Source organism: Rhinopithecus bieti, unplaced genomic scaffold (assembly GCF_001698545.2).
Source record: "Rhinopithecus bieti isolate Rb0 unplaced genomic scaffold, ASM169854v2 scaffold_1624, whole genome shotgun sequence".
Classification (NCBI taxonomy): Eukaryota; Metazoa; Chordata; class Mammalia; order Primates; family Cercopithecidae; genus Rhinopithecus; species Rhinopithecus bieti.
Window position 1 is genome coordinate 2,747,398 of NW_016803776.1, and position 12,624 is coordinate 2,760,021.

The 12,624-nt window shown below is 34.6% G+C and overlaps 1 protein-coding gene across 2 annotated transcripts in view; it reads right to left on the minus strand.

Annotated features, from left to right (window-relative positions):
- METTL15 (methyltransferase 15, mitochondrial 12S rRNA N4-cytidine) overlaps window positions 1-5,330 on the minus strand; it is a 138,447-nt gene extending 133,117 nt beyond the window's left edge. For both annotated transcript variants that reach the window (XM_017852841.1, XM_017852833.1), the window contains exon 1: window positions 5,292-5,330. In XM_017852841.1, coding sequence (XP_017708330.1) covers window positions 5,292-5,315 — 24 coding nt within the window. In that variant the 5' untranslated portion in view covers window positions 5,316-5,330. The remainder of the gene's footprint in view (window positions 1-5,291) is intronic.
- Window positions 5,331-12,624: the final 7,294 nt, after the last annotated feature.

Genomic DNA, 12,624 nt, shown 5'->3' on the forward strand with positions numbered 1-12,624 from the left:
AAAAAAAAAAAAAAAAAAAAAAAAAAGGAAAACTCAGATGCAGAGAGAAAATGTGATTTGATTAAGATCCTATTACTAGTAAGTGAGAGGAAGGGAACTCTAAACTAGGTCTCGCCAACACTAAATTAATTCTCTGTTCTTTCTGAAGAGAGAAAGAGGAAGAAAAGGCAAAAGTGAAAGAAAGAACAAAAAATGTAAGACATGATTGGGGTTCAGAATCAAAATGAAAGCGAATTAAAGTAAAAAAAATTACAAACCAGCATTTGAGGAAAATGATTCCTGATTTCTACAATCCTCCAACTTTACCTCCAACTTAATATGGCAGCATCAGTGCAAAACAGTAGGTGCTAAGTAATGTGATATGAATAAAGGAGTTCAGTCTCCCAAGGTAACTATGTTAAAGGTAACAATTTTCATTTGTGCATTTGAGTCTAGAAACATTCTTCAAAATATAAGACTCATTACCACAGGACCATATAAAGTAGTTATAATTCAGCTCAAGATGTCCAAGATTTTTAGAGTCATTTAACATCAATGTATTCCTAATATTGCCAATTGATTCATTAATGAATAGATCTCTCCTAGAACACAATTAATGATCTCTTATTAATTTTATTATTTAACTCTTTTGCACCATGTTTTTATTTGCTGATCACTCTCCTTTACATTTGAAATAAGAAAACAAATAGGCTAGTTATTTTTAATCACATGCAACTAAATGTCATTTTATCCCAAATATGGACAGACACAGACCCCATATTTCACAGGTCAAAGGGACATAACAGACTATTCCACCCCCACCTTTTACTTATGAGGAAACCAAGGCCTGGGAAGGTTACCTGGTAGCTAGCTGGGGCAAAGCTAATAGTAAAATGTAGATCCTATGTCCTTTCTACATCATCTCCTAAAACTTACCCACTGAAATTATATAATCACATTGAAATATAAACAATTGTTTCTTCGAAAAGTTTTCTCTTTCTTAATATGAAGATACATAGGTAAACATTGTTCCTATACAATGATTCTTCCAATACAGTTAAAAACAACCAGTGTTCTACCAATCTAATTTTTTAAGTCTTTTAATTCAAACCTGCTAATTAAGTCTCCAAGAAAGATAATTATTTTGTATATGGTTTGGTATAAATGTCCACCTATTATCTGTAACAGTTACTGATGAAGACTGACTTACTGACAGGTTACAGATTCCAATTTGATTTTGAAATTTAAAAATGATTTTTAAAATCATAGACTCATAGGTGGTTAGAGCAATCAGGACCCATGGAAATAATGCACGTTTAATTCCTTTACTGTACATACTGTTCCACCTTTCTAAAGAATACATAGCTCTATAGTTTCATATCTCTCAAATTTGATATCCTTTAAGACTCATCTCAGACTCCTCTCTGGAGTTGGAGATTGACAGAAATCAAGGCATTTGCCCAAGATCATCCTGCAGAGACTAGATAATTATTTATTTTTTTCAATCCAATCATTCTAATCATTGAAATTTTCACACTGGAACAATACTGTCAAAAATGAACATGAAAACATTTTTAGCCATAAACAGTATGAGGGCAGATCTTCCAATTTCATTTTCCTAATGTTGATTAGTCATTTTCAATCTGTGGAAGATTTTTAATAGTAAGTTCCCATCTTAATTTGGAAACAATATGGCCTGACTTCACTTTAAAACTTCATCCTATGAATATTTTCTGGCAATTGCTAATTTTGAATTTTTAGAATTAAAGTGCTTTTGTAAAAATTTCACTTAAACTTCACCTATTTGCAACTAGTTTCATTTTGGAGTACTGAAATGTGAGAAGCGCATGCTTAACTGTATGGATTTTCTTTTCAGAAGGTAATTAAAATGTTGGGCATTAATTAATCATCTGTATATTTATTGAGCATTCAGTATAGAAGAGGCATAACAGGTAGATATTACATTATAGGCCTTCCAGTCTTGTGAGGGACTTTAGACATGGAAACAAACAGCTATAAGCCTAGTTAAAAAAAAAAAAAAAAATCAGCAATATAAGAAAGCTATACATAACATTCCATAAGGAGTCAAAAACCAGAAATTTATTCCAGTCAGTGGCAAGATGGACTAAACTGGAGGAGGGTACAATTCAACTGATCTTTGAATGCTAAGCAGAACTCACAGTTCATCCTGTCTTCTCATTCTCACATATACTCCAAACCCAACTGGTTACCAAATCCTGTTGATTTTACCAGATCTTGAATATTTGTACCCCCAGTTTAATTTAGGCCCCCATATTCCCATGCTTTACTATTGAAATAGGCCCACAATTCATACCAATTCCTCTAATTTCACTTCTAATTTTTCTTACTACACTGTTAACAGGCTATCCTATCTTACATAAAATTTTAGCATGTCACATCTGCATTTAAATCCCCTCAATGGCTGTCCAAAGCTACAGGATAGAGTCTAAACTTCTAGGCATAATGGGTAATATTCTTCATATTCTAGCCTTTGCATTTCTTTCCAATATCATGTCCCACTACTCTCAAAAATGAATTTTACAACATATTTTCTAGCCCTACAGAATATGTGAAATTGTCAAACATGCCAAGATGTCTCATGTCTTCTCTCCCTTTTTTGCTTTGTCCCATCTTTGTCAAATTTTATTCCCAAACAATTATGACAGTCCTAATATATCCACAGCATTTTTCTAAAAACTAGAAATACAACAGTGGGCCAAAGTAGATATGGTCTCTGGTCTCATAGTGATCCCCCAGAAATACAAACTACCATCAGAGAATACTATAAACATCTCTATGCAAATAAACTAGAAAATGTAGAAGAAATGGATAAATTCCGGGACACACACACACACCCTCCCAAGACTAAACCAGGAAGAAGTCAAGTCCCTGAACAAACCAACTGCCTCTGAAATTGAGGCAGTAATTAATAGCCTACCAACCAAAAGAAGCCCAAGACCAGATGGGTTCACAGTCAAACTCTACCAGAGGTATAAAGAGGAGCTGGTACCATTCCTTCTGAAACTATTATAAACAATTGAAAAGTTGGGACTCCTCCCTAACTCATTTTATGAAGCCAGCATCATCCCTGATATCAAAACAGGGCAGAGAAAAGAAAACTTCAGGCCAATATCCCTGATGAACATCGACGATAAGATCCTCAATAAAATACTGGCAAACCGAATCCAGCAGCACATCAAAAAATTTGTCCACCACGATCAAGTTGGCTTCATCCCTGGGATGCAAGGTTGGTTCAACATAATCCATCACATAAACAGAACTAGTGACAAAAACCACATGATTATCTCAATAGATGCAGAAAAGGCCTGTGATAAAATTCAACATCCTTCATGTTAAAAACTCTCAATAAAATGTATTAATAGAACATATCTCAAAATAATAACAGCTATTTATGACAAACCCACAGTAAACATCATATTGAATAGGCAAAAGCTGGAAGCATTCCCTTTGAAAACCAGTACAAGACAACAAGATAAGGATGCCCTCTGTCACCACTCCTATTCAACATTGCATTGGAAGTTCTGCAGGGCAATCAGGCAAGAGAAAGAAATAAAGGGAATTCAAGTAGGAAGAGAGAAAGTCAATTTGTCTCTGTTTGAAGATGACATGATTTTATATTTAGAAAACCCCATCATCCCAGCACCAAAACTCAAGCTGATAAGCAACTTCAGCAAAGTATGATAGGATACAAAATCAATGTGCAAAAATCACAAGCATTCCTTTACACCAACAACAGACAATCAGACAGCCAAATCATGAATGAACTCCCATTCACAATCATTACAAAGAGAATAAAATACCTAGGAATACAGATAAAAATAATTTCTTACGGACAAAACAATATTTAACTGCTCACAATATTACATGGCTGGTAGGGTGTGAGAAAATAGTGAAGACCTGAAGGCTTCCACTAGCGTAAAGCGCCCAGATAAGTAGAAACAACAGGCTGAATGGGTATCAGGAATGAAGAGTAACAATAACGACTATGTATGTTACATTTATTGAAGCTTATTTTATGACAAGCACAATGCTAAATATTTTATCTGTACCATTCATTCATTTTATACATAGGCAAAATAACACACACATACACACTTTCAGTTAATTCAGTAATTCTCAAAGCTGTATTCTGAGGTAAGTCACTATTATTATCATCACTATTTTACAAAGAAAGGGAGGTTTAGGAAGAGTTAAGTAAATTGTTTGAGGTACAGCTAATGAGTGGCAGAGACGAATTTCAAAAACAATTCTGTCTCCTGCCCACCTGCACGAATACCTACTTTGCTTTTTCATAGAAGTAGAATGAATTAGATGTGGTGAGTGGAGAAGTGAAATAAAAAATAATCACAAAGCATGCCATCTGGATAACTTGGAAGATAACAGATACAATTATGCAATTACTATGCGCCAGCACTCACATATGATAAACCCTTTAAAAAGTCAACTTTGGGAGGCCAAGGCAGGTGGATCACCTGAGGTCAGGAGTTTGAGACCAGCCTGACCAACATGGTAAAACCCGTCTCTACTAAAAATACAAAAAATTACCCAGGCATATTGGTGGGTGCCTGTAATAACAGCTACTCAGGAGGCTGGGGCAGCAGAATCGCTTGCTCCTGGGAGGAGGAGGTTGCAGTGAGCCGAGATCGTGCCATTGCACTCCAGCCTAGGCGACAAGAGCGAGACTCCACTTCAAAAAAAAAAAAAGTCAATTTAATTCTTACAACAACCTGAAAGATGGATAATGTAATCCCATTTTACAGATGAGTATACTGGAGCCACTTACTTCAAAAAACATGACTCGATAGCACGATTAGAGATAGACGCAGAAATAAGCATTTTTTCCCTCCCAGCTGCCACCTCTCAATTAGTGTTACACTGGCCAAGAAGCAAATTCTTACTCCAGAAGAGAGAAAATTAAGAGCGTTAAAAAATATAGGCATTTTAAGAGAGAAAATTAGGCATTTTAAGAGAAACCTCTTAAAGAGATTTAAGAATTTCATGTGGCAATAGAATAATTCTTTATAGTACAATTGGAACCGTGAAGTGAAGGGATTGCTGGATAGAGATTTTGAAGAGAATCTACAAATATAAGAAAAATTGAAATCTACAAATATAAGAGGGCTAACTATAATAGCATTAATCCACAGTAAGATCAAGAAGGTTGGTTTATAACGATGCTTAAAAACACCAAGTTCTAAGTATACTTTTAAAAGATCATCCTAATCAAAAACATTGATTCATGTAAAAAACAAAAAATTAAATTAAATTACCTTCACAATATATATACAATTCATGGGATTCAGCCTTTGGGAATATTGCGCCTCCAAACAAGGTCAACCTGGCACACATTTGACAACAGAGGCACGCTCCTTTGACATAATTAGTGAGGTAAATGTTAAGAGAGGGATGAGCCAGTATGACAAGTTTATTTGGATATTTAAAAAATCACTAAAAAGAGTTCATAATGCCCCTGAAATGTTTGTAATTGCTAAGGCAAGCTATTGTTCTACCATTGTGTGCTGAATCACTCAAGACTATATCACTGACTTCTCTAAGGCTTTACATGTTTTTTGTCTAACATGTCGACAACTAGACATCTACCACATTTGATACATTTGTCAGACCTGAAATAAATTAGAACATGTAACTGTGAATACAGAAGTGCAACCTTATAGTTAGATAACATTTTTTAACAAACATTTCTCCTACCAAACCCCTTGATTTATTATTGTCTTGTGAAGCTCTGTCAAGTATCTGTCTGCTAACACTTACTTTGTTTTATTGGTAACTATTATATGGGCTTATACAAAAGGGAAAAAACTCTCAGAAGCAAATAAAAGTTTTACCACAAACAAAACAATTAATGCATTGCAATAAATTTATATCTTTTCCCATTTTATCAGAAGTATTGGTGTTACTATGATGACTCATTCTGCCTAATTCTGCAAATGTTTCCTCTTGTAGCTTAAATCCTTTCCTATTCACAAAATAAATCTTTACTTGTCATAAAAGTAAAATTTATTTTCTCTTATTTTAAAGTATGTCCTTCAATTATATTAAATAATTGGAGTATTTATCATTCTTTGTGATGAATAGCTTTCACTCTTACGTGTAACATAGGATGTATTTAATCATAGTCCAAGTCACGTACAATAAAACTGTCACTTAATCTATCTGCAGATAGAAAGGCTGAACTAACACAAGTAGCTAATCTCAAAAATCTAATTTCACAGAGGTCTCTTTCTGAGAAAATGCCAATCTGTCAGCGTCTTTTTTAAAAGACAAACAGTTTTATCTACATTATCAAGAAATTCACATAACCCATACTGGACAAATGCCAATGAACATACTAACTACTAAGAATGCTAGAGAGGTACTTTCTTTTAAGAATTATTAAATATGTAGATTGTTCATACTATTTGGAAAAACAATGTGAAAACAAAGAAATACTGAATTCTTTAGTCAATGTGTTCAGCAAATGCTCTTTTCAAAAAATTTTTTTTTGGCACAAGTCATTTTAGTGATGGCAGTTTCAACATGGTTCTAATAATTAAATTCTTCTCATAAGCAATAATTAAATTAAAATAAATGATGGTAAGATTTTCTATGACTTGGCCTCCAAGTAACATTAATTTTACACAAATCAAAGCAAATCAATACATACAAGTGTTGGTGTACAGCCCAGAGCGTCTATGTGTGCATATGCAAGCATGCATGTCCATGAACATGCTTATGTGTGTGTAATTATGTATACGCACATATGTGCATATTGCAGGGAGAAATAGAAACTTACATATTCCTGAAAATATTTAAACATGTGACTTCAGATAGCACAAGTTTCAGACATAGAACAGGGTACACTATACCACCAGGAAATCCTTGTTAGGCAAGTTACTTAACTTCTCTCTCAGTTTCCTCCTGTGTAAATGGACCATCCTAGTCCACATCACCAGGTTATTGGAATATGCAAATAAGACAATACACATGAAGGACATCTGAAAAAAGCAGTGTCATATAAATAAATAATATTATTACATGGAATTTAATCAAGAAAATAATTATTCACAAAGGCCTAAATTCCAAAAAATTTTATGCTAAATCCTAAAGTAATTTAGTAATACAAAATATATTTTATGGTTTCTGAATTTGAATAAACAGTAATAGAACCTTTGGTTGGCAGAAGGTTTTTTAAAAGGAGACTCTCAATAACACATTTCCAGCAGGAGAAATTTCGAAGAACTTAAAATTCTCAATATAAAATTTTTACCATTGTATATCCCTGCACTATGGAAAATTAGTCCAACTATGCTGCATTTCTTAAAACTAAGAAAAAAACTGGTGAATTAACTTTCATTTAAGCCCAAATTGAAAAAAAAAAAAAACAGATGATCTTTTAAATGCTTTTAAAACTATATTTTCAAAATGTAAATATTATTACTTTTCTGTCTCAGATACTAATACTTAAAAGACTTTATAAAATTTCATCACACCACTAATGATAGTTTGGAATCTGTAAACAACTCCATGGAGGGACAATGAATTGAACTATAGGCCAATTTAACTACATTAGTACTCTGACTTATTACTAGAAACAGGCATTTGAAATATCTCAATTTTTTACTGACCAGAAAGACTTTATACAACTTTCAAAGTGGCCAGTTGACTTAAATGAAGTAATATTCATACTAAGATCAATTAATTACTTTAACAGTAAAATTGTTTGTTCTTACGTCAGTCTTCTCCTTTAAAAAAAAAAAAAAAAAGTCTTCCTTAGGATGGAGTCAAACTATTTCTGTTTGCCAATGATATGATCTTATACACAGAAAAACCTAAAGTATCCTTCAAAAGACCCCTAGATTTGATAAATGAATTCGGTAAAGTCTCAGGTTACAAAATCAATGTATATACATCAGCAGCACTGCTGTATATCAATAAGCTGAGAATTAAATGAAGAACTCAATCCTTTCTATAACAGCTACAATAAAACAAAAACAAAGAAACTTAATAATATATTAACCAAGGAGGTGAAATATCTCTACAAAGTGAACTACAAAACACTGCTGAAAGAAATCATAGATGACACAAACAAATGGAAATACATCCTACATTCATGGATTGGAAGAATCAATATCATGAACATGACCATATTGCCCAAAGCAATCTACATTTAAATGCAACTGCTATCAAAATACTAATGTCATTCATCATAGAATTAGAAAAAACAATCCTAAAATTCATATGGAGCCAATAAAGAGTCCGAATAGTCAAAGCAATCCTAAACAAAAAGAACATATTTAGAGGCAACACATTACTTGAATTTCAATTATATTATAAGACTACAGTAACCAAAACACATGATATTGGTGTAAAAGTAGAAACACGGACCACTGGAACAGAATAGAGAACCCAGATGTCAGGCCAAGTATTTAACACCAACTGATCTTCAACTAAGCAGACAAAAACATAAACTGAGGAAAGAGACACCCTATTCAAGAAATGGTGTTGTGAAAATTGGATAGCCACATGTAGAAAAATGAAACTGGATCCCTATTTCACATCAACTCAAGACAGATTCAAGACTTAAATCTAAGACTTGAAACCATAAAAATTCTAGAAGAAAACCTAAGAAAAATTCCCCTGGACATCAGCCTAGGCAAAGAATTTAAACCGAAGAATCCAAAAGTAAATGCAACAAAAGCAAAAATAAATAAATGAGACCTAACTAAACTAAAATGCTTCTGCACAGCAAAAGAAAAAATCATCAGAGCAAATAGACAACCTACAGAATGAGAGAAAATACATGTAAACTATGCATCCAACAAAGGAATAACATCCAGATTCCACATCGAACTCAAACAAATCAGCAAGAAAAAAAAATCCCATTAAAAAGCAGCCAAATATCATGAATAGATTATTTCTCAAAAGAAGATATACAAATGGGCAAAAACATAGAAAAAAATGCTCAACATCACTAATCATCAGGGAAATGCAAATTAAAATCACAATGAGATACCACCTTACCTCAGCCAGAACAGCATTATTATAAAGTCAAAAAACAATAGATGCTAGTGTGAATGTGTGGAAAAGGGAAAACTTATACACTGCTGGTGGAAATGTAAATTAGTATAACCCCTATGGAAAACAGTATGGAGATTTCTCAAAGAAATAAAAGTATACCTATCATTCAATTCAGCAATCCTAACACTGGGTATCTACCTAAAGGAAAAGAAGTCATTGTATCAAAACAATACCCGCAAAAAGGATACCTACATGTATATGTTTATTGCAATACAACTCACAATTGCAAAGATATGGAATCAACTTAAATGCTCATCAACCAAAGAGTGGATAAAGAAAATGTGGTATATACACCACTCAACCAAAAAAAAATGAAGAAAAAAATGTCTTTTGCAGCAACTTGGATGGAATTGGAGACCACTATTCCAAGTAAAGTAACTGTGGAATGGAAAACCAATACTCCATATTTTTCCATATAAAGGGAGATAAGCTATGGGTGCATAAAAGCAGACAGAGTGGTATAACAAACACTGGAAACTCAGAAGGCAGAGGTTAGGAGGGCGGTGAGGGTTGAAAAAAAAACCTACTGGGGCACAAGGTACACTAACCGGGTGATGGGTACACTAAACTCTGAGACTTCACCACTATATAATTCATCCACGTAGACAAAAACCACTTGTACCCTTAAAGCTAGTGAAATAATTTTTTTTTAATCTTTCTTTCTGACAGTGGTCAAAAAATTCAAAATAAAGTAATGTTTTATTTTTTCTTTTCAACAAAGATATATTTTCCTTATCAAAAAATGTATTTGTCTCTATGAAGTTAAACTCATCTACATATGTCATCATGCTTGGTCACAGTTCTGTTACCTTGATAGTTTCAACCACAGAACGAAAGAAAATAGCCAGGCACGGTGGCTCATGCTTGTAATCCCAGCACTTTGGGAAGCCAAGGCAGGTGGCTCACCTGAGGTCAGGAGTTCGAGACCAGCCTGACCAACATAGTGAAACTCCATCTCTACTAAAAATACAAAAAAATCGGCCAGGCATGGTGGCAGATTCCTGTAATCCCAGCTACTCAGGAGGCTGTGGCAGGAGAATTGCTTGAACCCAGGAGGTAGAGGTTGCTGTGAGCCCAGATCGCACCTTTGCACTTCAGTATGGGCAACAAGAGCAAAACTCCATACAGAGGGGGAGAGGGAGAGGGAGAGGGAGAGGGAGAGGGAGAGGGAGAGGGAAAAGGAGAGAAAAGAAGAGAAGAGAAAAGAAAGGAAGGAAAGAAAAGAAAAGAAAGAAGAGAAAAGAAGAGAAAAGAAAAGATCAACCATCAAAGGAAGTAAAATCACTGAAATAGGGCACTATGCAGTAAGTTAACGGACAGAGCTATTTTGGAGATTCGGAGAAGGAATCAAATAAAACATAAAAGGACTGCAAACTGGTCTGGGCAACCTTGAAGAAAATACATAACCCCAAGGAAAAAGATACAAGTAGGAAACGAAGAAAGCATACATTAGGGATAATTAATGTGTAGGATTTAAATGTCAAACTAAAGAGTTTGAACTTTATTTTACAGTCAATATTCTTTAGAGATCTAGTGCCAAGGGGAGTGATAAATTTGAATGAAATGAAACATAAAAACTTGAACAGGAGATATAGTTATAGTAATTTTTTATATTGGATTTATTTTTTTCTCAGTCATCCTGAAAATAGCTAATGATATGATTTTCAGTATATAGAGATAAACCTTTGGAGATGTCAACTTGTTGAGATCACAGTTCTAACAGTATATAATCAATTATGGAATGGGGGTGGAAGGTGATATGGTTTGGATCTGTGTCCCCACCCAAATCTCATGTTGAATTGTAATCCCCAGTGTTGGAAGTGGGGCCTCCAGGGAGGCAATTGTATTATGGGAGTGGTTTCTAAAGGTTTAGTACCATCCCCCTAGTGATGTTCTCATGATAGAGTTCTTACAAGATCTGGTTGTTTAAAATTGTCTAGAAACTCCACCTTCTCTCTCTTCCTCCTGCTCTGGTGATGTAAGATGTGCCTGCTTGCCCTTAGCCTTCTGCTATGACTGTAAGTTTCCTGGGTTCTCCCCAGCCATGCTTCTTGTATAGCCTCCAGAACTGTGAGCCAAAGGAACTTCTTTCTTTATAAATTACCCAGTCTCAGGTATTTCTTTAAAGCAGTGTGAGAACTGACTAATACAGAGGGTAAACACTGATATAAATATATCCTTTAAAGAATTTACAGTCATGGAAGGAAAACTTTTAAATTCAATGAGAAGTCTAGTGTTGTATTCTCCTGAGATAGAATGGCTTAAAATCCAGTATAATTTAGTAATTAGTCTAAAAGTTTGGTCTTCTTATAGTAATGCTGAAAGCCTAAGATTTTAATTATAAGCAGACATAAGAAAAAGATAAAGTACTAAGATTGTACAGATAATAAAAGGAGAATAATGGAATACTATGAAAAAGTCTACACACATAAAATCAACAACTTAGCGGAAGTGAACAAATTCCGTGTAAAACACAAATTATCGAAATTTACTCTGATAAGAAACAGCGAATCTGGGATTTCTCAGTCTTGGCACCTTTGATATTTGGGGCCAGATAATTCTTTGTTGTCAAATATCAAAGGCTATCCTGTGGATTATAGGGCATTTAATAACATTAGTGGCCTATGCTATTGAGATACCCTAAAAGCTCTATATCTATTTTAAAATTGAGTTGATGGTTAAAAACCACCTAACAAAGGAAAGTCCAGTTCCAGATAGCTTCACCAGTGAATTCTACAAATTCTAAGATTTAATGAAGAAGTATAACCACTATTACAAAAGTTTCTTCAAAGAAATAGTAGAGGAGTGAATATTTCCCAATTCATTGTATGGGATCAGCATTACTCTGATACACAGTCCAACAAATTAGAAGCAAATTACAGATCAATAACCTTCACAGAACATAGATGTAAAAATCTGCAAAAAAAAAAAAAGCAAATCAAATGCATTAATATATGAAGGGAACACTACATTGTGGCCAATGGGGCTAATCACAGGAATGCAAGGCTGGTTCAACATTCAAAATCAACGATTAATTATTTTGGAATTGTTGCAATAAATATGATTCCAAAATAAGTAGATAATTCACTTAAACCCTGGAAATCTTTTTGATACATCAAGATGTATATTGCAGAATGTGTTATCATTTATTGTCAGACAATATTATTTCTATATTCATAATGCAAACTACCAAGTATTACATGACACAGTCTTAGGAGAAGATACCACAAGATACGAAAGACGGGGGGCAGAGCAAGATGGCCGAATAGGAACAGCTCCAGTCTCCAACTCCCAGCGCCAGCGACAGAGAAGACCGGTGAGGGTCCCACGCCCACGGAGCCTCCCTCACTGCTAACACAGCAGTCTGTGGTGAACTATCCACAGGGCAGCGGTGAGGCTGGGGGAGGGGCGCCCGCCATTGCTGAGGCTTAAGTAGGTAAACAAAGCCGCTGGGAAGCTGGAACTGGGTGGAGCTAAAAGAAGCACAGGGAAGCCTGCCTGTCTCTGTAGTCTCCACCTCTGGTG